General features: G+C 35.4%; 1 protein-coding gene across 3 annotated transcripts in view; it reads right to left on the bottom strand.

Annotated features, from left to right (window-relative positions):
• Positions 1 to 72: 72 nt before the first annotated feature.
• The window catches only part of WDR26 (WD repeat domain 26), a 37,676-nt gene continuing 10,866 nt past the window's right edge, over positions 73 to 26,882 (bottom strand). For all 3 annotated transcript variants that reach the window (XM_086345150.1, XM_086345151.1, XM_086345152.1), the window contains 10 exons: positions 26,052 to 26,149; positions 24,479 to 24,635; positions 20,659 to 20,797; positions 14,648 to 14,788; positions 11,415 to 11,534; positions 9,369 to 9,514; positions 9,005 to 9,083; positions 8,604 to 8,733; positions 4,915 to 5,100; positions 73 to 2,114 (listed from right to left, as the gene is read on the bottom strand). In XM_086345150.1, the coding sequence (XP_086201276.1) occupies positions 2,089 to 2,114; positions 4,915 to 5,100; positions 8,604 to 8,733; positions 9,005 to 9,083; positions 9,369 to 9,514; positions 11,415 to 11,534; positions 14,648 to 14,788; positions 20,659 to 20,797; positions 24,479 to 24,635; positions 26,052 to 26,149 (1,222 nt within the window). In that variant the 3' untranslated portion in view covers positions 73 to 2,088. The remainder of the gene's footprint in view (positions 2,115 to 4,914; positions 5,101 to 8,603; positions 8,734 to 9,004; positions 9,084 to 9,368; positions 9,515 to 11,414; positions 11,535 to 14,647; positions 14,789 to 20,658; positions 20,798 to 24,478; positions 24,636 to 26,051; positions 26,150 to 26,882) is intronic.

Genomic DNA, 26,882 nt, shown 5'->3' with positions numbered 1-26,882 from the left:
TATACACGAATCACTTAAAATATGAATGGATTTAACTGTACTGAGGTAAACAGAAGTTGCCACTTAATTATATACAGTTACCAATGAAGATTTTATTCAAGCTTAAAGTAAAAAGTAATTTTAGTTAGGAAAAATGAAGTACCAGATAAACTGTAACATAGTTATTTTAACTTAGAAATATCAAAACAGGAATTCTTGATTCTCTAAGTGGTGGTCTCTGCAAAATGGAGCTTAAAGAAATCTTTTACATTACCAATTTGATAAAATAATCTGCTGACCACGATCTGTCATCTCCTCTTACTATGAGCTTCTGGGAGAATCCGAGCTATTTTAAGGCCAATTTGTGTTATTCTTTCTTCTCCCCTTCCCTGACTTGACCATTTCTCCCTGCTACCCTCCTGTTAAAGGCCCCCCACCCCCATCCCACCCACCAAGGAAGAACTCCTGACATCCAAGCCTTTCTTCTCTTCTCTGTGGATCCTGAAGAAGTCTGCTCATGGTAAATAATATAGATTTGGCTGGGTCAAAAGCAAACAGCGTTAAGACTTTTTCTTCACCAGAATCTTATTTTGGAGATATTCCCACTCTTCTCAATGTAACAGCTATGGTCACCACATTCATCCTCTACTGAAAAGGGGAGGGAATTTCAAAGGAGACTAAGTATGTTGTACTCAGCTGTTACGGGATTTTAAAAGCACAATGTGAACATCAGGCTTTTGGCGTATTTTAAATGTGAAATTCTCAAAAGTGCTTTTCCATGAAGGAAACCTTTCCTTAAACTAAACAGGGAGGGGAGAGGGACACTACCCACAGCACCAGTTTAGAATGAGGTTCAGTATGGCAATATCTGAAAAACTAAGGAGAAATAGTCTTTAAATTTATGTATCCCTATGTCAAAATATTAAGGGCAATTAGAGAAATGATTATGAGGTTTTAAACCCAGTTTAAGTATGTTTGTAACCTGCTGAATTCTTCTAACAAGCTCAGTTATACTATAAACTTCCAAGTGGTTATATCTGCTGATTTCTACTCTCTTGCTAGATGACACCAAAATGATTCCCCAAATTGAGAACAACTTGGAACAAGCTTTGTTGAAAACTTATACGGACTACTGATCTCTCATATTGGTACAAATTAAAAATTCTCTTTTTGAATCTTAAATTTCTTCAAGATCAGGTACTGATGTTCCTTCGGGAATAAAACAAAAGGGGGAAAATCTTCAAAGCACTACTCTGAATTTTCTGTATAATGTCCTTCCAAGTACTGTTTCTGACCATGTCTCATGTGGTATTCCAGAAGAGCATCAGTTATACTGCATATCTAAGTCATAAAGGAAACTCTTTTTTAGCTGGTTTAGATTCCAAATGTATACAAATGAAGTCACTTTAATCCTATAAATACTTCTTAATTTATTTTTAAAAAATTGTGCTGTTAACCCTTTTACGGGGCAACAAGCTATGTGAAAAGTACAAAACTTTTTGTCAAATGTAATATTGAGAGTGCTTTTGACATAGTTCACTGGTTTATCATCTGGATCAGTATATACTGCGCAACGGGCAAGGCTAGAATCCATGAACCAAGCTGCAAAGATCTCAAGCTAAATAAGGCGGAAAGATTTGGAGAAACAAAAGAAGGAAATTCTTTCCTATCCAATGTATACTCTTCAGACTAATGCACTCTTTCTATCAAGCCTTCTAAACTGTTAAATAAAGTTTTCCAAACAAGCATTTAAACTTCATTACACAGAAGAGCAACAAGAATGGTATCCTGCCAGACAAAAGGCAGGAGGGAAAAAAATATATATACTGAGTTCAATGGGTAAGCCTGAATGTAGCACAGTTCTTCACAACCGATGGGGGGATAATTCAACATGGTGTCCAACAACGTTCTAACGACGTGCTTCATCTCAACTGGTTACTATGAAGCAAGGTGTAAATGTTTGGCCCCAATCGGGCTTCAGAAATGGTTCTTTTTTCATGACGAGCATGTCAGTCCAGCTATCAATCATGTTTGTTTGCACCAAATCCCAAGCCATTAAAATACGACTAATTTTAAGTTAAACAGAAGTCGTCTGCTCCAAATTCGCCATCAACTATCCATGCTACTGCATTCCTCTGAATGAAGACAAGATGAAATGTGTATTGGGGGAAAAGAAGAAGAGGGGAGGGGGAGAAAAAAGTTATCAGTTAGAAAGTTTTGAAATTAGCATCAAGACATCACAAAATATCTTAACATTAAAAAACAATCACATCAAGGCAAATTCTTGGTATTTTCATCATGATCATTAAAACTGTGTTATCACATCTTAGGCTACATATTACAGTCTAAACCCATGATTATTTTGAATACTGGAGAACCCAAGTGAATAATCATATTGGAATCTTATACTTTAAAAAGAAATCTTGAAATAGTTACTCAGAGTGGAAACATTTTTATGGTAGTTTTCAATAGAAGAGAAGAAAGAACATCTGGCAGTCCAAGGTAGAACTGCATTGTAACTATGTACTGGGTTGGCCAAAAAGTTTGTTCAGTTTCCCAATTTTACAGAAAAATCCAAATAAACTTTTTTGTCCAATCCAATATTGAATTCTTTTAGTGGTTCAGTTTGAAACTTTGCAATATTACCCTACTCTGTGTGTGTGTGTGTGGCGGGGGGAGGGGGGAAGGACAATGTGTTAACAGCTCTACTGATATAATTCACATACTCTACAATGCACCCATTTAAACTGGACAATTCAGTATTTATTAGCATATTCACATAGGATTGTACAACCATCAAGGCAATCAATTTTAAAACATTTTCATCACCATTAGAAGTCGATCAACAATCCTAAGCAATTACTAGTCTGCTTTCTCTATAGATTAGCCTATTTGGGACACTTTCATATAAATGGAACCTAGTAGGTACTCTTTTTTGTCTGGCTTCTTTCATAGCATATTGTTTTTAAAGTTCATCCATGTTGTAGCATGTATGAGTACTTGATTCTATTCCATTTTATACAGTCCTCAAAAAAAAAAAATGTAGTATGGATTGCTACTTATAATAAAAGGTCAGTGATTCTTTTTTTTGGAACTTAAGTATTTTTAGTTAAATGACTTATAGTATCTTAGGATACATATGGTTTTGGAATGCCATTTCCTTAGCTTCATCTACATTTTTCCCAAATGTCTATTCCAAACAGATATTAATTAGAAAACATGTTTTCGAGCAGGGGAAAAAGAACTCAGAGGATACCTTAATAAAAAGCATGGAACCAAGTATCTGGTTACAAAGCAGTTGTCTTCCCATTGTAGGTATAAATGAAAATCTTTTAGTGCTATACCTATTTGCAAAGCACAACTGAAAATTGCTTAATTTGACCCAGTTCTTACAACTGGACTAAGTTTGTCTCATCCACCATGAGTATCCACAATAATTAAATTACAAATAGCACTGCAACTCTTATTCCACTGTAGTGGAGGCACAAACATATCCTTAAAGCTACGTCTAAAATAAATCTACTTACAAGGTAAATCTGTTACTATATACCTAGTATTTTTCCTAGTTCTTTGTATCAAATGTTTATTTGAAGAAATAATTTCCAAAATGACTAATTAAATTTGAAAATCACATATAATCTCAGTTATAGATCTCTAAAGTATCTATGAGTAGGCCTTGAAACCTAAAAAGGGACAACACACACACACAATAGGAAATCAATACAAGATTTTTGTTTTTAGCTAATTTCAGAGGTATGTTAGTGAAATCATGTCATGTAGTGATCTACAAATACAAAAATGCCCTAGAAGCTTCTGAATAACTCAAGAGTAGTTTTCCAACTTCTTGAGCTGTGTACTCTACATGCTTTTTACCCTTGTCTTTGGCTGTACATCCTCACCTACCAGTGAGATCTGGTACAGTTCGTACCATACAGATAAAAGCACAGAAAACATGCTTTTAAGCCATTCGTGCTACCCTGACAACCCTCCTCCTCTGAGCATAACTGAGAGCAGCTGGTCATCTTTCTTACTAAAAACACTTAGGTGGGACACACTGTGAACAAAAAAATCTGTTTATCTGTTTCTAGGTAAATTATTCCCTTTTAAGCAAACTAAATATTTTTGCTCTAAAAAAAGAACAGGTAAGTCATTTACATAAAATTTCTCATTATCTCTTCTTTCTAGCATATCTTGCTCAATTAAGCTATGTCCTTAACTGTTAGCTTTCTGGCTTTGGGCTTTTTTCTGGTATCTGAAAGTAATGGAAAACACCTTTCAGACTTAAGATTTGAAGACCTGGTAGCACTCTACAAGTTAACTAGTCTTGCCACGCTTCAGTTTTCACACTCCAGAAATGAGGACAAACACACTTCTCCATTTCTCTTACAGGGCTATAAAGATGTTCTGCAAGACAGTGTCTATAAAGGGCCTAGCAGGTTACTAGGCACATAGGTACATGATGAATTCTAGTTCCATTCTCTTTCTCTGTCCATCATGCACAGTTCATGCTAGTGTGCTACATGGTATTAACAGATACTCATCTGTAAGGATAAAACCATAAGCAAGATCATTCTCAGTTGTTCAAATTTCATATACTAGCTAGTTTTCACGAGCACAGAAGTATAAAATACTTCTTGTCAATGAAGGAAGATTTTTACGAAGATTTTGAAAGTGGCAATACTAACTTGCCTGTAAATGAGGTGGCATATTCCTGCGTATTCTCACCACTGTCATCATTAAAACAAACAAAAAAATACTGTTGCATATTAGATTAATTAAACTCCTGTGCAGTGAGATATAGTGTACAATCTTTAAATGAGGGAGAAAATCTATTATATCCTACACTTTAAAGTACCGCCCAAAAGTGCTACAACTTAATGATAAATTAAGGCAAGGTTTCATTTGGAAAAAAACACAATACTGTATGACGGTTACCTTCAATATTCTGGTGGTCTATAAAAGGTGCTGGTCCCCATATCCTAACAGTGCCGTCATCTGAGGCGCTGGCCATCATGGATGGAATCTGTGGGTTCCAGCTCACGCAGTTGACTGTACGTGTGTGCCCTGTCAGCTCCGCAATTGGCAGTTCACTACGTTTGTGCCAGATGTAAACCTTGTGATCTGAATAACAGTAATTCAGAAAAAAGTTGGGAAAGTATAATAGATTAACAAAATTGACTGATTTTAAGTTTACTGCTCATTACAGAACATTTAACGTATCAGACTTGAAAGGACAACAAAAACAATGTGAATAATTTAACATATTATTTTTTGAAAAATCCATTTAAATTTTAATAAAATACACATTTTCCCCGTTAAAAATGACAAACCAGCTTGCAAGTCATCATAGAATCTGCAATATTCTGTAATACATAATGTATAATCACAGTCAAGACCTTTGAATATAAAGAAATCTAGGATGAAGATAAATTCTATGGAAATGAGAAGTGACAGAGAAGCAATGTATCCAAATTCAAATATGGCAATTAAGATGACAGCTAAATATTGAGTGCTTACAATGTTTTAGGTGCTAAATAACTATATTATTTAATTTTCACCACCATCAGGAGGTGGTGCTTATCCCTTTTATGGATGGTGACTGATGAACTGCAAGTGTAAGCAATCTCCTCATGGTTAACAGCTGGTAAACGGTGAACCTGGGATTGAAATCCGGGACGTCCTGCTCACGTGTTTACTTGAGAGGCTAGCCGGCTGTCCTACAGCTGTATCATGATATGACTGTGTGTAGTCTATTTACACTCTCATTAAGTGCCCATAAAAACCAAAAACCCCAACAACTTTGTTTCTTTGGATAAACTAATCTTCAAAAACAAAATGAAACAACTGTCTAGTACAGAGTAGTGGTTCAGAGTAAGGGCTGTAGAGTCAGACTACTTGGTCCACATCCTCCCTGTGTTCCTGACCAGCTGTGTAACTCTGGGCACATTTCCCACCCCCTGCAACTTTTCTTCTTTAAATGGGGAGTCATACTTACCTCATCATATTATGAGGATAAAGTAAGTCTGTATATGAAGAAATGTTTTGAACAGAGTCCAATACACAGTGAACACCATGTATTACCATAAAGAGTTAACTAAATGTAAGTGATGGTTCTTGAACAGAGGGCAGAACCCCAGGGTGAGTTAGAAAAGTGTCGCATCTGAAGAGCTGTCACTCAGTTACATACATGATCAATGTGGGAACTTTCAGCAGATGTGCTGCCAGAGAGTGGTGAACAGGTAATCAACTTGTGGTAAAAGAACATACCCTGGTTTCAAAACTTACAAAGATAAAAAGTTGGAACCACTGTTGAACATTTTTTTGTGTATGGAAAGCGAAAGCTAAAAGGAACTCACTGAAGTACTGAATTTATCTTTCCTAGAAGGTATTCGTTGTTCAGTCATTTTTAAAAATAATTTTCCTTGAATAAAATAAAACTAACAAAAGTAAAAAAAAAATGCCCAGACTAGCTATGCTTCCCCTTGGACAGAGCAAGTCCACAAAGAAAGACTACAGGCTTTCCTGAAAAGTGAGAATCCAACCGAAATCTGCCTACTGAAATCTGGATGAAAAATGCTTTTGTGAACACATATCCAAGGAGGATATTTATTGAATATGCAGCAAAAATTAAGAAAGATCTGAGCAGTCAAGGTCACAATGACAGGCCTTGTGATCAAGTTCTGCTTACTTTTATCAGTTTAAGGAATCCAGTGCCAATGCAGAGGAAAAAATAAGTTTTTCTCTTTATTATCAGCACAATGAAAAGGCTGGAGTAATGGCGTAACTTTTAGGGGGAAATGCTTCCTATTGCTCTATCTTATATTGACATTCATGATTTGGGGGGTTTGGAAGGTTCTTGGAATGTATTTCTTACAAATAAACAACGAATGGATTACTGTGGACATCTTGGGAGATAGCATATTTGCTATAACCACTTGGTGTTGAAAACATTTTTAGAGCCATTCTAAACCACCTGAGTCATGAGAATCCTAATCTCTTTCCTTCACAGTTATGTTTCATTTTTAGCCCTAAATGGAATATAATGTGGCTTAATTACATTATTCATCAGGCTTAGTTCTAAAGTTAGTTTGGGCCGGAAAAAAAAAAGATTGACATCACTAGGGATAATAGTGGCAATACATGTTTTTTAAAAGTACTTCAAGGCTATGTATTATTTTTAGAAAGAGTATAGGGGATTGTCACAGTTGGTAAAGAATCCACCTGCCAATTCAGGAGACATAATAGATGTGGGTTCTATCCCTGAGCCAGGAAGATCCTCTGGAGGAGGAAATGGCAACCTATGCTATGGTCCATGGGGTCACAAAGAGTTGGACACACACACACACACGATTGTGAGGCATAATTAAGAGGGGTAAAAAACCCCATCAGGAGAAGGATTAAATAGAGCATGGGGAAGGATCTTCGAGTAGGAGGAGCTAAAAAGCATATAGAAGGCTTAAGATATTTAAATCATATCAAATAGAAACCAATGGAAAATCTAGAAGAAAATAACATTAACAGATAAAAAAGATTTTTTGATGGGAAAGAAATGAACTCCCAATTGTTACCTAGCAAGCCACTCTTCTCTTTTCTTAATCTTATCTGAATGACATTTTTAGGGGAAAGAAAGAATGAAGTCATATGCTTCATGTGAAAAATCTAAATCTCTAAATGTCTCTTTGTCCCAATCCTTAAATACACCTTATACACAAAGGAAAAACTCATGTGTCACCTTGTGATCCTCTTCTCTACTGAGATCAGTTTTTTTTTTTCAAGAAAGGGAAAATAGAAACATCTCACACAGTAACCGAACATCACCAAGTGTTCACCAACATAATCCAGTTCCTTGGTCTATCTTGGAAAACTAGATTCAGTTTTTAAAAAATGACTTAAGTAATTTGCTGCTACAGTACTAGAACAGCGAAGTGGGTACTCGAGAAAATGTGTTGAAAGAAAATTTTCAATAATCTGCCATTATTTGTTTCTATTACTTAAAATGTACAGCAACTTTTAATATTGCCTCACTTATTTGTGCTCGCATATTTTAAACAATGTTTTAAATTAGACTACTTGAGGCACGTGCCTGCCTGATATACTGATGTTATTAGACCAGAGTAAGTCATTAAAAAAGGTAGTAGTTAATTCCATAATTTGAGCTTTTCTGAGATGATAAGAATCCCATGGTCTCAAAGAAAATCTAAATTATTTTCTTCGGTCATTAAAGAACCACTGAAGATCTAATTACAGTCAATTTTGTCCAAGATCAAGTAAAACATAATTAACCTTGATTTTTAAGATACTATTAACATCTGAAAACCGTTAAATCTCACGAAAAGAAAAATACCTACAAAAGAGTAATGATTTAACTGAATCTTGATTTGACACATGCACCAAACACACTTCCACACAGCCACAACAGGCACTGTGGATCTGTGGCAGTAGGGAGGGACTCAAATCAGTTCAGGAAAAGGGGAATCAACAGTGTACTGGATAAATGACTCACACGATTTCTGATTTAACATCTTGAATTTGTTTGGAGACGTAACTACCTTTACAAATTCAGAGAATTATAGAACTTTCAGTCCATCTATATATATCTGTGAATCAACAGAGACACAATTTACCTTCACTGCCACTTGCGATGAAGTCTTCATTATGGCCTCCAAAACATGAATGAATTGTATAAAACCCTTGTGTAACACCTTGATACTTTCTTACTAAAACTCTGTCTTGCAAGTCCCATAAATGAACTCCCTGTAAGCAAAGGAGAATATAGGTATTTATTCTTAACATAAAAGAATTTTAAAGAGTAATCTGTGACTATGTATTTGCCTGATGAACATTTCCATTTTCTGTTTATGCAAAATGCCAATGTCCTGAAAAATTTCCAACTGACTCTATAAACTTATGGATCAAACACACAAATTAAAATTTAAGAATTCATAAAAATATTTGTTTATATATACTAAAACCCACAAATTTTAACTAAGCTAAATTTTCCTGAGAATTATGTTAATAAACTTACCTGAGTTGCTACATTTAACAAAGCTAATCGGCCATTCTTTGAAATAGTAAAAGACATAATGGGATGATCTTCTTGTACTCTGTAACCAAAAAACAATTTGTCAAAACCAACATACGAAGAATCAAGACATTCAAATTATTTAAATACAACACATAAGTCTGTAATCACTATTACATACTATATTTCAATCAAGAAAAAGAATCTGAGTTAATAATTACTAAGCACCACTAGACTATCCACCCAAATTACCAATCAAACCAAAAACATAATAAAAATAACAACTCTTCTTTTGAAGAAGCAAGTTCTACTACACTTTTAATACAAATCAGATAACTGTTGTTTAATGGATATAAAGTATATTTACATGTTTCTATCTGTAAGGTCCTCGAAGTTATATCCCCGAATTCGCTGGTGTGTATCTGATGCCAGAACAGTCTTCCCGTCACTCAAGCACCAAAGACATTGCACTCTCACTCCTTCCCAAGAGTCAAGGAGATTACCATCTAAATCCTGAGGAGAAAATTACTATTAACTTCATTACAGAACAGCACTCAGAAAGCAAACAAAGAACCAAAAGAATCTTTTTTTTTCCCCCCAAAAGAATCTCTTAATATATCTTTTTGTAATATCTATCTTTTCCTGAGACTGATCGCAACCTAGTTGTTCCTTAAGTGTTTTCAATTATCAAAATTTATATAAGTCAAATTTCATTACAATACCTAAGAGGAGGGGGAGAATCTTAGCAAATCTATCTTCCCTTCTATCAAGCATAAATAAATACAATAAATACAAAGAAAGAAAAGACTCCTTAAGTTTCAAGGGCTCACAACTTTTGGAAAATAATTTAAACATCCCTTTAAAATACACTATACTGGGATTTGTACTATAATATTCAGAAGTTGTGATATGGAAAAAGATAACTAACATGAATTATAGCTGTACAGAACTAAGGAATCTGTTATGATGTTTTAAAAAAAGTCATGAAGTTTGTAACATGCTCTACTGAGCAAAGCTCTTAGGATCATTATCTTCCTGAACATTCAAAGCTCTGAGTGCCAATCCTATTTTTACAGGTTAGGGAACTACCAAGTCATGTACCCTGAAGGCTTAAGCACTGTAAGGGACGGCAAAGTCAGCAGAAACACACAAGGCCACCTTGAATCCAGGGAATTAAGAACTAATGGCTTAAATGCCAAAATGGTGACTATAGTTAATAATATTGTATTGCATATGTGAAAGTTGCTAATAAAGTAAATCTTAAAAATCCTCATCATAAGAAAAAAATTTTGTAACTATGTATGGTGATGTTTGTTAACAAGATTTATTGTGGAACTCATTCTGTAATGCATACAAATACTGGATCGTATTATGTCATACATCTGAAACTAATGTAACAATATATGTCAATTATATCAATCAATCAATGAAAGTACAGCATTAGCCCATGGAGAGAAAGTCCAGACATAAAATGCTTAAATTAGTATATTATAATGGTACTGACCACTTAAAAGAAAATCAGGGGTGTATCAATAAACTGTATTGGGACAACTGAGGAAAAATTAAATGACTTACAACCATGCTGAGATAATAGCACACTAGATTCCATGAGTCTTGCAGTCAGCTTAATGAAACTGCTAATTTGTAATGGCGACATAAAAGTTTTTATGATAAATGACCCACACTGAATGATTTGATGGGGTTATGATATTTAACTTTAGTCTTAAATAAATAAATCTAGAAGGATCTACTGGAACCATGGTAGGCAGTGATATGAGACATGAAATCTAGATAATAGAGAGTAATGACATGGCATTTGTATCATCATCTACTTTGTCATAAGATGTTTTACCTATTACTTACTTTTATTATCCCAACACTCCAAGATTAATAGGGCAGGTAATGATCAGAAGACACCTCAAATAAAGACTGGAAAGTTTCCTGGCAACATTCATCATCACTTTTATTCCTCAAATATTTAAAAGTCAGTCTCCTCATGAAATACAGCATTTTTCGGGGAGGGGGGCAGGTGAGGGGAGGGAAGCCGAGAGAGATACAAAAAATCCAAAGGGCCAAAGACCTCCCCACCAAAGAATTAAATACTAAAACTTTTTGTCCCTATACATAAGAAACTTATTTATTTATAAGAACAAAATGTTTAGTAGGACAATCTTTTTTTTAATGTTTCACTAAATTCAAAGCCTATACTTTGTATAAGCACTTGAAATGTGTTTTTAAAAAAGAAAAAGATTCCACACAAAGTTCTATTGGACAGTGTTTATCTTAGACAGTCAAGTGGGTTTTCATATATTTTATAAAAGTTATCAAGTCAAGTGAATTCTTTATTTTTACAAAACTGAATTTGCTTTTAAGTAAATTTGTAGGCATCTGAAATAGGGCACTAAATACTCACACACTGATAGAACTGCCCACGCTGACCTCCAGTCACAAAGCGTTTCCCATCTGGATTCCAAGCCACACTTGTTAAACTGTCTTCATGAGATTGGCTCATTTTTGTCCTTAGCTCTCCCGTCTACAAGGAAATAAAACTGTGGATGAGATCTTCAAGATATTCCTCTAAAGGGAACGTATAAAGAAAAAACAGAAAAAGGATAGTAACTGGGATATCTGGTTAGTTTAACATTCCTAATTAGTAAAGTAAACTGTTTAAATTGGCCTTATAGAACAAGACTATAGCATTCAGAAGAGAAATTAAATACTTGAAAAAAACTCAGGAGTCAAACAAAGCCTGGCATAGGTGATTCAAAGAATAGCTATGAGATAAACTTCAAACAGAACTCTTGTCTTAAATCAATTACATGCATAAATTAAAACAAGTAATTTTCCCCAAGTACAATGATGAAAAGCCCAGCACAACATACCTATTGCTTCTGAGTTCTCACTTCTCCTTAGTTCACAGTTCTTTATTTTATTCTAAAATTGTAGTTCATGCAATTAGCAACTCCTTAAGAACATGATTAATAGGCAGAAAAACTATGCCCTTACTCTAGGCCAAGAGTGTAGGCAGTCTAAATTACATTAATTTCATATCCAATATGCTCAAAATGTAGAAGGGAGAATGGGAAAATAAAAATTATTTTTCTGATATACAACTTTATTTCAATTAAAAGTAACAGAAAAGAGTGAAGGACATTGGTACTGTTTAGCATAGTCATTTTAAAGCATTTCCAACTAAGTAAGACTATTTAGTTGGTTACAACCCTCAGATATCCTCCTGTTATTTTTTCTAAGTTATTCAACTTAGAAGGTAGACACATACCATTTAATCTAGTCTTGATTCCATTTTGTTCATGGATTAGAAACAGGATCTGAGAGATAAGAGCTGCCCTTGGGATAATAAAAAGTACATGGGCATAATTTTCCTGTGAGAAATGGGTAATCAAATTAAAAAAAAAAAAAGAAAAAAAAAAAGGGTGCATGATCATGAAATGGGGCCAAGTAATAAAAGCAAAGAGGGCACAAAAACCAGAATGTCTTCCTTACACTGAAAAAGAAAAAAAAATTCAGCAATCTTAAACCCTTCCCCCATATTGTTAACTATTCTCAAGTCACGGTCTTTTGAGATTGTGCAATATAAATGGGTAAAAAAAAAATTTAGAAACACAAATACATATGCAACAGCTGAATCTTCAGCATTTTCTATTTACAGTAAGTTCTGAAGGCAGAAATGGTCTTTTCCTCTGTTATGCTCAGGACTGTTTGAGTATGAGGACATTACAGGTATCCCCAGAATTTTTAAAGTTTGCTTTGTACCACTTGGCTTTTACAAAGATCTACATTAGCACTTGTTTTTGCCAAGCAAAAGACATCTGAAGAGGATTTTTGCTTTTACGAAAAATGTCTGTGGAAAGTGAAAACAGTGTTTCGCAGGGAGTTGTTACAGAGGCAGCATACACTCTGAAGAGTGAGAGGGCTCCTTCCCAGGAACTACACTCAGCATCTCGGCATCAAGCTGCCATGGCGTTGAGCTATGTGAGCACCTGTGCTTTATCTTGATTTATTTTGTGCATCCTTTAGTAAGATGTGTCCTAAGGTAACTGCTTCTTTATGCCATTTTAGCTTATGAAAAATTTCACAGGAATAATTACTTTCAGATAGCAGGGGAAACCTGTAATTAGTAATCTACATAAAATCTCAAAGGAGCAATTTTGAAAACTGACTTAAAAGGACCACCCTTTTAGAACAAGTCTGTAACATAAGACACAGTAAAACAGTTAAGCTATAACAGTCTAACTGTCCAGAAATTCAAAATTGAATTTAAAGAAGACTACACAGGCTGACTGTCTGTTGTGGGACTATGACCATATAAAAGACAATTTCCGCCTCCTCTCTTTGAGGGGGCAGAAATTGTCTTTTAGGTCAGATTCATCTTAAGCTTGTTTGAGAAGCCATGTGATCTACTCTGTGCTTGGCCACCTTGAGCCCAATCACAAATACAACACTGATTCAACACTAGTCTGATTTTGAGAACAACTGGGGATTTTTAAATTATGAAACAAATATTAGAGAATTATAGGTAAGATAATGGCATTTGAGTATGTAGGAGAATATTACTGTTAAGGAAATACATGTTTAAATAGTGGTAAAATATTATCTTAATTTACTTCCAGATGTTTTAGGTATGGATATATAAATATGTATGTTTGTATGCATGTGGGTATATACACACAAAATGTAACAAAATGTTAATAACATCTGCTGAATCTACGGTGGCACGGATACAGGTCATCACTATATTCATATTTCAACCTTTCTCAGTATTTCAAAATTTTCTTAATAAAAAACTGGGGTGAAATATAAATCTTACTGTAGAATTAGATTTATGGCACAGGTACATTTTAGTATTTATCTGTCTTCTATACTGTCTTATTGAGTCATTTCTATGGAGCTTTTATCTTTACTCTTGATAAAAATCAACTTACACATGGGTCCCCAAACTCAAAACCATATCCCATCAGCTTATACTTTTACACCCAAACTGTAGCCTGAACTATACCCCTGCCAAGAAGTTAAAAAAAAAAATCATTTAACCAGTCAGCTTATGGAAGAACTTAATAGAGCCAATAGATGACAGGGTGAACTCAGTGCTGAGTTCTTCTAAAATGGAACCCTAGATAAAGTGTTAAGTTCATTTAGAAACTACAATAAAACTCTTGATAGTAAGTACTGTAAACATCATTTAAATCTACTAAACGAGACTGTAACATTAAATATAGGTAAGGAAATGGTGCAATTGCCACTGGAATGGAAAATGTGGTGTCATGTCCATGTTTCCACACTTGAAAAGTAAGTTTTATATAGAACTGTGGAACCTCAAAACAACTGTGAAATCTTTACTGAGGTACAAAGTATCACAGTAAAATAGAACATATTACACACTATAAAGTACCACATCCCTAAAAATACCTACTGATCATTCTTTCAAAAATGCTATTATGCTCAACAAAATATTTAAATTTATAAATCTGGACACCTGGGTTCCATTTGATGAATTAATTATCTTTTATAAGAAATATATCATGGGAATTTAGGTTGAATGATTTGGTTCTACAGATCATGAATAAAGTTATAATGAAGATGTGCAGTATGATTATAAAGACTAAACCAAGGATAAAATTTGCTCACTTGTACATTCCAAAGCCAAAGCTCAGAGCAGTCATCTGGGCCACAAGCAACAAGATAGTTGTCGTCAGGACTCCATGCAATATAAGAAACGCCGTAAGCATGTCCTTCTAATGTTTTAAGCAGTTTTAGCAGGTGTGTATCCTAGGAGGGAAAATACACAACTTAGTTAACTCTCATTTCTAAAGTCACTGTTTTTTGGGCGTAAGAACTTAAATAGCTACAGAGATGCACTTTGATAATATAGTTTAATATGAGGACATTTTCACAGATTTTGCCAATTCCCTGCCCCTAAGAGAACCTCTAACTTGCTTCATGAAGACTCATTCATGCTGCAACATCCGTTAAGCATCAACTACACACAAGGGCACTGAATGCTAGATGGAAATAAAGATGACACAGACTTTGTACTTACGAGACTTTCAAGGAAACTTAAAACAAGTATAATAAAAGCTACCCCCTCCTCTTAAAAAGTTTTAATGAGATGTATCTTAGCATAAAATTCATCCCTTTTAAAGTATTTGATTCAGTGGCTTTTAGTATATTCAGAGATTGTGCAACCATTACTGAGAACATTTTCATCACCCCAAAAAGAATCTCCATACTAAGTGGCAGTTATCCCCTATTCTCCCTTTCTCCAGCACTGGCAACTGCTACTTTCTCCATGTATTTGTCTGTTATGGACATTTCCTATAAATGAAATTATACAACATGTCCAGTTTTTTGTAACTGGCTTCTTTCACTTAGCATAATGTTTTCCCAGTTCATCCCTGTTGTGGAATATATCAGTATTTTATTCCTTTTAATTGTTGAATAGTATTCCATTTTATGCCTATACCATATTAAGCAACATCTGGATTGTTTCCACTTTTTGGCTATTATGAATAATGCTGCTACAACTATGTAAGAGTTTTTGTGCAGACCCATGTCTTTATTTCTCTTGGGTGTATGTGTGGGAGTAGAATTGCTGGTCATATGCCAATTCTGCGCTTAACAATGTGAGGAGCTGCCAAACTGTTTCGTAAGTGTTTAAACCATTTTACACTCCCACCAGGAGAGCTACCACTTATTTAGTGCTAATCAGTATTAGCACTATTCACAATCAATCTCATTTAAACCTCATAAATCTAAAAGGTTAAGAATTATTTTCCTCCCCCATATTATAGGAAAGGACATGAAGACTGAGAAAGGTTAGAAACAACTTGCCTTTATTGATAGTATTACCAGGGATTTGAACCTGAGGTGCGTGACTCTAAAGCTATATAGGATGAAATATATAAACTGCAAACATGAGTGGCAAATGAAAGACTGGAAAATTGACATCTTTATTTTAGACTAAAGGGTTAAATTTTTATCCTGTAAGTGAAGAACGATTTTTAAGCTTGGGAATATATAACATACTTGGCTTTAGGAAGAGAACTGATTAACAGGGTGGAAGAAGAATCAGAACAGAGAGAGATGCAGAATAAGGACACTCCTAATGAGCCAGCACAACAGTCACGTAGTTAAGACAAGAAATGGGCCTTAAACTAACATGGTCAGGACTGAAATAGGTTGTGGAACATAAAACTGACATGACAGAATGAGACAAAAAATGTTCAAAGACTATCTCTAAATTTCTGTTTTAGGGAATAAGGATGAACGTAAATGGTGTGAAGGAAGCAGAATTTGGGAAGACTAGACTAATGGGGACCAGTTTTGGCTAATTCCAATGCTGATGACCTATAGCAGTTAGAAATGGGTCTGGAACTAGTCTGATAAAACTAGATTGGGAATTTGTTTTGAAAATTCAATAGTTTACAATGCCATTACTTCTGATTCTTCTTTGGGAAGATGATAATAGGCCTGGGCTATTAGATCATAGTATCATTAGGTCAAAGTAGCTTGCATAATTTAATAAGCATGTCAAGTCTTTTGGACTAGCCCAGTATCTTCTAGGAACAAATTTTCATTCATAGTGGTGTTTTAAATTTACACAAAGATGTGCTTCTAAACTAATGACAAGCTACTACAGAAATATTTAACTAAAAAACTAATAGTTTCATGCAATTAAAAAATAGCCGTGAAAGGAAAAGTTGAAAACAAATGAGAATACTAATATTGTATCTTCAGAAGTACAATGCCTTTATAAAGAGTAACCTATTCCAAATGGTCTTATCACATTCATGCAATCCACTTAATTCTGCTTGGATTCTGAGGAGGGGAATGGGTAAAGTTCTTTATTGGGAAAAAAGGTAAAAAAAACCTGTTAAAGGAAACTAACCACTGGATAACATCTTCAAATATTAAGGTTCTCTCTCTATATTCTTTCTATCCACTAAAAATACACATTCAAAAACAGAACTGATTTTCTTAACAAGTTTTTCAAATAGTATTTGACATAGAAAAATATCATGATATCAAACTCTAAAACCCACTGTATCTCAGATTTAAATGTAAGCACTGATTCTGCATTTCCCAAGCTAATCTGGACACAAAAGCCCTTTACATGGAACCACTGTTAACATTTTACATAACCAGTATTCTCGTAAAAACACTTTGGGAAACACTGGCATAAAAGCCTGAACTCTTTAGCAAAGTATAGAAGATCCTCCTTGATCTGGGTGCTACTGACTTCATGAACCTCATCTCCTACTCTACAGTCTTCACCCAAACTGCCCAGTCACGTTCTCTCTCACCTGAGGGCCAGCTGTAACGTTTTGCCTAATTTACTTCTCCTTCATCTCACTCTCATACTTTTCCTTGCTTTCCAATTCCAGTAGGATCTCTTTTTTGAGTTCCTGTAGCATTCACTAAAGAATAATTACATGTATATCAGGAGCCCAGTCTGACTTCTATCAAAAGGTCAAGCACACAGCAGGTGCTCAATAAATACTTACTAAACAAAAGGGACTCATACACTGCTGCTAGAAGAAAATATATAATAAAGAAGTTTTGATATGGTTGCTTTCTTTTCGGACATGTTATAAATAACTACTGAATGAAAATACTTCTTATAATAGTTCAGTTCAGTCACTCAGTCATGTCTGACTCTTTCTGACTCCATGACCCGCAGCACGCCAGGCCTCCCTGTCCATCACCAACTCCCGGAGTTTACCAAAACTCATGTCCATCGAGTCGGTGATGCCATCTAACCATCTCATCCTTTGTCATCCCCTTCTCCTCCTGCCTTCAATCTTTCCCAACATTAGGGTCTTTTCAAATGAGTCAGCTCTTCGCATCAGGTGGCCAAAATATTGGAGTTTCAGCTTCAACATCAGTCCTTCCAATGATAAGGTTATGATGGATCCCAACCTCTTTTTCTAGTCACATTTCCCATGCTTTGCCTTACTCATCCTATTCGCTTACTAAATAGCAGTTCTTATACTTGAAAATGCACTTCTTTATTTTCACTAACCACACACTGATATTCATATTTCCTTCAATCCTGAATACAGGCAATTAACAAGGCAGCATTGGGTGGTATTAGGTGACTATTAATAATGGAAATTTCAACTATTTTCACATATTATAGCTTTGGATATCTCAAAATTTTATGCTTGTCACTACTTCAAAATTCTTGAAGTTATCGGATCTGCTACTAGAATCTGTTACTAAGCTTATAAAAAAGTGGCATATTACTATACTGTATCTGTTTTTGTACTGTTTTGATAATTATATTTCAGTATAATTGGGTTTACCTTTATGATATATACTTGGGCTTCCTAAGTGCTTTGGATTATGCGTTTAAAAACATTATTCTGAGGAGGGGTTCCATAGGGTTCAGACTGCCAGAGGAATACATGGTACAATAAAAGGAAAAAAATGCCTGCTTTAAGGCAGAGTAGATCTTGTTCATCTTTCTTCATTCATAGCATATTGCAGGTACACAAGAACTGATGTATGCTCTCAAACGGACTCTACTCTTTTTAAAATATTTCCTTCCATGGCCCCCTTTCTCAATAAGATTATTTATACTTTCTGATTTTAGGTGAATGACTCCTAAACCAAATACATCTTAACCTATTTGGAGTCATGTACTTCCTTAATTGCTTGGCTGAAAGAAATGGAAATACTCCTCTCTACAAATCTGTAGGTTACCTGGTTATAAAGAAAGACAATTTTGATTTTTGAGGGAACTTAATGCCAAAGAATGCTCAAACTACCACACAATTGCACTCATCTCACATGCTAGTAAAGTAATGCTTAAAATTCTCCAAGCCAGGATTCAGCAATACATGAACTGTGAACTTTAAGATGTTCAAGCTGGTTTTAGAAAAGGCAGGGGAACCAGACATCAAATTGCCAACATCTGTTGGATCATCGAAAAAGCAAGAGAGTTCCAGAAAAACATCTACTTATGCTTTATTGACTATGCCAAAGCCTTTGACTGTGTGGATCACAATAAACTGTGAAAAATTCTGAAAGAGATGGGAATACCAGACCACCCGACCTGCCCTTGAGAAACCTGTATGCAGGTCAGGAAGCAACAGTTAGAACTGGACATCGAACAACAGACTGGTTCCAAATAGGAAAAGAAGTATGTCAAGGCTGTATATTGTCACCCTGTTTATTTAACTTCTATGCAGAGTACATCATGAGAAACGCTGGGCTGGAGGAAGCACAAGCTGGAATCAAGATTGCCGGGAGAAATATCAATAACCTCAGACAGATATGCAGATGACACCACCCTTTTGGCAGAAAGTGAAGAAGAACTAAAGAGCCTCTTGATGAAAGTGAAAGAGGAGTGTGTAAAAGTTGGCTTAAAGCTCAACATTCAGAAAACTAAGATCATGGCATCCAGTCCCATCACTTCATGGCAAATAGTTGGGGAAACAGTGGCTGACTTTATTTTTCTGGGCTCCAAAATCACTGCAGATGGTGATTTTAAGGAAAGTTATGACCAACCTAGACAGCATATTAAAAAGCAGAGACATCACATTGCCAACAAAAGTCCGTCTAGTCAAGGCTATGGTTTTTCCAGTGGTCACGTGTGGATGTGAGAGTTGGACTATAAAGAAAGCTGAGCACTGAAGAATTGATGCTTCTGAACTGTGGTTTTGGAGAAGACCCTTGAGAGTCCCTTGGACTGCAAGGAGATCCAACTAGTCCATCCTAAATGAGATCAATCCTGGGTGTTCACTGGAAGGACTGATGTTGAAGCTGAAAGTCCAATACTTTGGCCACCTGATACAAAGAGCTGACTCATTTGAAAAGACCTTGATGCTGGGAAAGATTGAGGGCAGGAGGAGAAAGGGATGACAGAGGATGATCTGGTTGGATAGCATCACCGACTCGATGGACATGGGTTTGGGTGAAATCCAAACTCCGGGAGTTGATGATGGACAGGGAGGCCTGGCGTGCTGCAGTTCATGGGGTCACAAAGACTTGGATACGACTGAGCGACTGAACTGCACTGAAAATTTTAAATCCAGAATACAATACTTTTCATATGTATCACTGGGGGGAAAGAAATGTGTGTGTGGGGGAATGTTTAACAGAAGTTCCACAAATTACAGAAGATAATGAAGGGTTTGGGAAGGCAAAATGGTAAATGAGTCTTTTCTAACGTGTGTCAGAATGGTTACTGCATTAATCTGTAAATCAAATACTAACAAAGATAGCTGATTGGCAGAGATATTGAAGAGCAGTAGGTCCAGAGTAAAAATATCCCTGGATTTAAGTCTAACTCTGCCATTTACAAGCTGTGAGAGCCTAGGTGTTCAACTTTTACCTTGGTTTCCTCATCTGAAAACAGGAGATATTAGTATCTCAAGAGAGTTAATCAAAGGATGAAATTACAAAATATACACAGACTAAGCACAATCCTAGCATGTAACACTCAACAATTCTGATCATATTAATCTCTATGTATTATTTAAACAACACAGAAAGAGGTAAGACATGACAAAGATGACAAAAAATGCTCTTGGAAAAGAATGCTATTTATATACGAATACTTTAAAATTATGTACTTAATTAGATGAAAAATTACCTTTTTTTGTAATCTAAACATTCATATTTAGAGTACATACCGGATCAACTTGCCATATGATAACTGTCGTATCTTTTGATCCTGTTGCTAATTTAGTGCCATCGTTAGAGAATTTACAGAACCATACTTCATTACAATGCTCCGTAAGTATCTGCTGAGTATAACATGGGAACTGCCTCCTAAAACAAATAAATCCACAAATAATTACTCTTAAAATCGATTAAGAGTAATAATAATGAAAAATGTTAAAAAAAAAAAGATGAAACATTTTTTGCTCGGATTAAGTCAATTCATATAAATAACAATTAACCAGGTCTTCATGTTTGTCTGTGTCAAGTGGCTGGGATCAGGTTGTTCTAGAAGAAATAATGTACATGTTCACTGATATAAAAGCAACTTGGTGTGACAAACAGAATAGGCACTGTAGAGAATTTGGGGTTACAAGCTTTAGTATCTTTGCCAAACCATTTAACTCCTGAGTCTCAGCTCTCTCATCTATAAAACGAGATGAATCTACCAAGGTTCTTAGGGTTCCTGTAAGGATGAGAAATACATCTAAAATTCCTGGAATGCAACAGCCATTCAAAAGTGGACTGCTAGTATTACTTTGGGGACAGCACAAGAGAAGTGCAATATATGGTAGAGGCCGTAGTGGTCAAAAGTAAAGTCTTAAGAATGGGGGCAGTAGAATCTGAGAGACTCAGGTTCATATCCTGGCTACTTACCAGCTGTGATTCTGAGAAGCCTAATCTCTCTAAATCTCAATATATCCAACCATAACCTAAAGACAAGAGTACTTTATAGAATTCCTTATATAAGGATGAAATAAAAAGGATGAGACAATGAATGTAAAGCATTTAGACTGGCTCTGATGTTTAGCTAGTACTTTATAAAGTTGCAGTTATTATATATTAAAGACAAAGAATTCTATGATTACCTTTAAGTTAAAGAGGAAAAAGCTAAGACTGACTATTCTCATTAAGTATTCACTTTTAAAAACCATTCTATCCTTTTCCAGTTTATCAGGACCATTCAATAGAGCGTCCTGTGATAATTCCAACCTTATATACCTGCACTGTGCAATCTGATACCCTAGCTCTGTGTGTTTACTGAGCACTTGAAAGTGGCTAGCATACTTGCAGAACTTAGATTTTTTCATTTAACTTGAATTAGTTTTCATTTAAATTTAAATGGTTACATGTAATCAGTGGCTACTGTTGGGACAATACAGATCTGTATTGTAAAAGTTACTTAAACATTAATGGGTAAACTCTTAAGTCTATTTTTAAAAATGTTGTTTTATGTTGCTAACTCCTGTCTGACTCTCTTATGACCCCATGGATTGTAGCCTGCCAGGCTCTTCTGTCCATGGGATTTCCCAAGCAAGAATACTGGCATAGGTTGCCATTTTTTTCTGCAGGAGATCTTCCTGACCCAGGGATTGAACTTCCATCTCCTGCACTGGCAGGTGGATTCTTCATCACTAAGCCACCAGGAAAGCCCCCCTTGTATGGGAACACCAGAGTGGCACTCAAATAGTCACTATTTTATTATTACTTAAGTAATCTTCTAAAAAGACTAGTAATTAAGCCCTTAGTTTATTAAAAGGCTAACTTTAGGGTAGTAAAATGATAGTCTATCTTTGATTTCAAATAAATGTAAAATTTGTTAAAAATATAAGGGCCTTCCTTCAAACTGAAAAAAGTAGCATTTTAATTAAGCTAAACACCTTAACATTTTATAAATCTTAACATTCTATAAATATTTTATGAACCTTTACTAAAAACTAATACTTATAAAAATAAAAAGCTATCTGTGGAAACATCCTTCCACTGATTGTTGGTGGGGGGAAAAAACCACAAAAAAAGAAAAAAACTTCTACAGATTAAAAAAAAAAAAATCCCATCCTTTACTGATCAAATTTAATGAAAAATATATATATGCACTAATTGCAAAAAATATAAATAATATATATAATCTAATAAAATCTCTTCAGTGCAGATGAGGAGGAAAGAAATTCTGGTGTTGTGCTGACTGCATAAATCCTATTACTACAGAAATGTGAAGAGTGAAGAAGTGGTAAGGAAGATACTGTGAAATGTATAGTAGGTAACTACTTTAAGAAGCTGGCTTTAAAGTGGAGGTACTGTGGAGGGGGACGGGGACTGGGGTAGCGGGGCGGGGGGGAGTCGTAACTAGGAAGACCTCCAATCATCAAAGGTTATTTCTGAGGAGCAAGAACTCTTTCATTCCTATGTAAATAGGGTGCTTTCTATGCAGGTTTGGAGGAGCCTGATCCCTGATCTGAGGGTTGGGAAAAGTCAGAGTAAATAAATATTGTCCATCATTTACTCTCACAGATACTGACATAGAAATGAAAGAACTTAAGAAAAATGGAGGTCATGTTCTCATACATCTGTTTCCAAACAGGAAGGCAAGCTCTAAACTTACTGATACCTCTTGAATCATGAAGTCTACCATATATTATACCTTTCAATGTATACCACCAGCAATAAATTCACAAACCAAAAAAAAACCTGGGTTCACAACTGCCTTAATTTTCACACTGATCTCAAATTTTCAAAGGAGCTATAAAATACAAAACCATATAATCTTTTAATCTATTTTCTCCTCCTACCTCTGTTCAACTTAAATGAAAAGACTTAAAAATTCTCATAAGCAAATAAAAAAGCAATGTTAAGGAGTAATAAGGGATAAATGAAAAGGATCTCTAATCACTTTCTTTAAGTGCACCAAGTAATTATCCAATACTTTACAATAGTTCAATTATTACTATTTTTTAAATTTCAATGGGGGAGGGTGAAGTGAGAATTCAACTATACGTGAAAGTGGTTTATGCGCAAATAAAGATTATCTTAAATCATAGCGTATATGGGCACACATATATATGTTTTATGGTTATCAGAAATTCCTCATTTTCTTGAAGCGCTCACACATATACACTCTTATTCTTCCTATTCATGTTATTTTCAATAGTTCTCCAAGGATCTTTGACAAAAGAAATAGAGCATATGCATTGCAGCTGTCATGTTTGGTTCACCAGACCCAAATAATTTTCTTCTGGAGTTTGAAAGATTTCACATTTTGTTTTTCAGTATCTTAAAAATGAAAGCTCTGTTGAAATTTTGGAGATAATTATTAAAATGGTAGGGATTTTTATACTCAAAATACTTCTAACATCAAAAGTGAAGCCTGAATTCTTGTAAGTTAAACTATGCAGATGCATTGGTTATGACAACAAAACCCAAACCAGAAAATTAATACCTGTTATTGTAAGTATTTCTAGTCAAAAGGTTAGCTTCAACTAAAAAGCAGAGCTTCCATTATGAAAAGTACTTCCATGATCTTCATGAGCAGAAAATAATTTGGGCCACAGTTAAAGTAGTCATAATGTCTGGGAGGGGGTGGATGGGGCTGGGGCATGTGGGGGGGTGGGGGTGGGGATTGGGGAGGGGAATAACTAAGTGGTCTATGGCATCCAAAGACAACACAGGCTTGGATCACTGGCATTCTCACACAGGATCACTTATAATTTCTTAAAAAAAAAAAAAAAAAAGCGGCCAGATACAGAAATGACCAACCAAACCCACAGACAAGTAAAGGAACAAACAGGCTAACCAGCTTCAGTTCTCAAGGAGTAATTTCCTATACAAACATACACAAATTTCTCGCATCAACTTCAGTGGTTCTAGCTGTATTTGTAAATGCTAAAGCAAACATGAATTGCTTTATGGTGACAGGATAAAAGTCTAAAACAAAATCCTAACATTTTAATACATTTCATAAGTGAGCTTGTAAAATGTTAGCCCACTTTAAAATAGAAAATATTTTCCTCTTACCTACTACAAACATGATCTATAAGCAGAGACACAGAGTCTAGATTACTATCAAGTTTGGTGTTGTGATAGAGGCACCGATCCCTTTGGAGTTCCACCGCTTGCCGCAGAAGAGTCTGTAAACGCCGTGGGGGAAGCATCACTGATGGTGGTAAATAGGCTTTAATAGAAGATATTTTTAAAAAGAGAAACAAAAATTAAAATTAAAAACCAAAACAGAACAGTTCACTTTTATTTAGGACATTCAACTCATCTTCTCTTGCACTTGCCCCTACCTGAGTGATGTCCTGACCTTTAAATAGAGCAGTTCTGGGTGAAATGATGTAACATGTAAGCTTTATGAGTATTTGTCAGCAACTACAGCTATGCTGTCACTAGAATGAATATATTTGGGTAGGAGAGTTTTAATTTGCAAGTGAATTTCCTAAAACAACAACAAAAACCTAACAAAAACAAGAATTCGATAGAAAATGAAAAGGTAGTGATGATGAAAATAAAATCTAAAGATATTTGTGTCCCATAGGTAGATGAAGCATCACTAAAAGTGTAAGAAAAATCTCTACTGACAAGGAGCAAACCAAAATGTAGGAAGAAATCAAGTTCCAGTTTTCATCAAATTGTGTCTAATGCCAAGGCACTGTGAAAATGCAGGGAATAACTGGTGTTTTTATTATCGATACCAATTTATTTCAATCCTTTAATGCCTTAGCCCTCCACAACATGGTTTTCTGATTCTGAAGTATCTCCACTCTCACTTCAGTATGAAAACATAGGATATGGTTTAACTAAAGAGGGAAAGACAGTCTTTTATTATAAAGGTGTGGCAAAAAGGAAATGTCTACTGTAACTTGGAAGTTATATAAAAATATCTAGACGGAGGGTAAAACAATTTACCAAAGGAAATTGGTGCTTTACGCTTGAAATCAACATAAAAATAGGTACACCTCAGAGGTACTGAGGGTTCGGTTCTAGATCACTGAAATAAAGCACACATCACGATAAAGTGAGCTACAGAAACTTTTTTGGTTTCCCAGGGCATATAAAAGTTGTGGTTATACTACACTGTAGTGTATTAAGTGTGCAACAGCATTATGTCTAAAAAACTGTACAAGCTTTAATTAAAAAACTTTATTACTAAAACTGCTAACCATAATTTGACAACTCAATGTTGCCACAAACCTTCAATCTATAAAAAAATGTAGTATCTGTGAAGCACAATGAGGTCTGCTTCTATCTAAAACACTTGTGGCTTAAAGCTGTGGTTTCCATGTTTTTTCTCTAACCACAGTACTTCTCCCCCAAACAAAATCTTAAGGGGAGCATCACTACATAAAAGAAATGGAAGGAGACATGCTCTGGGACCAGCATCCTACTCACTGACTCCTGAGGTTTAGATTCTTTGACTCCAGGGTGGATTTTGAAGCCTCTGGTTTAAAGGGCGTCCTAATGGATCTCCCCGCTCATGCCTCCTATATAACCACTTGATAAGAGTATGTCTAGATATAAGTCTTCCTAACGGATTCATAGTATCCTTTCTAAGAGAACATACAGAAACATCAAAAATGAAGATGCTTACTCTGAAGTTTGTCCAGCAGTTTGGATCGGGAAGCTGTTCCTTTGCCTTCCCATTCTGCTTTTGCACGTAGGTCTTCTGCATGGCTACACATCAGATACCTAAAAAATATGACAAAGAGAGCACCAAATATCAAACCCTTTTCTTTGGATTAAACATAATTGATAAATACTGATTATACTCCGGAGATCTAGTTCTTATAAGAAATATATATCAAGAAGAAATTTCTACAGTGGACCCAATTCATTAATACAATCTGGCACCTGAATTAAGAGTTACAGCATAACAGACATTATCATTTGCTATCAATAATAGAATGTATCCTTAGATTTGGTACTTTCCTCATAGCTCAGCTGGTAAAGAATTTGACTGCAATGAAGGAGACCTGGGTTCAATTCCTGGGTTGGGAAGATCCCCTGGAGCAGGAAATGGCAACCCACTCCAGTATTCTTGCCTGGAGAATTCCATGGACAGAGGGGCCTGGTGGGCTATACTCCATGGGCTCACAAGAGTCGGACACGACTTAGTGACTAAACAACCACCACCATCCTTAGGTTTACTATTACATATCATTATACATATGTAGCTCTTATGGTGTGCCAGGATCTATTCTTCACTAAGCACTCAACATATATTGGTTCATTTTATGTTCATAACGATCCTCTATGAAGTAAACACTATTATTCTATTTTTATAAATGAGGAAACTAAGGCACAGAAAGCTTAAGGAACTGGCTTAGGAGAGGCAAAGTAGGAAAATAAATCCACGCATTGTAGCTGTAGAACTTGCTCTTAATCACTATGCTAACTTAATTGCTCCTCAATAGTTAAGACA

The sequence above is a fragment of the Bos grunniens genome, chromosome 16, assembly GCF_055505025.1.
Source record: "Bos grunniens cultivar Pamir isolate PY7600 chromosome 16, Bosgru_T2T1.0, whole genome shotgun sequence".
Classification (NCBI taxonomy): Eukaryota; Metazoa; Chordata; class Mammalia; order Artiodactyla; family Bovidae; genus Bos; species Bos grunniens.
Note: the sequence above shows the minus strand (reverse complement) of the source record. Positions and strands in the feature narration are given on the sequence as shown.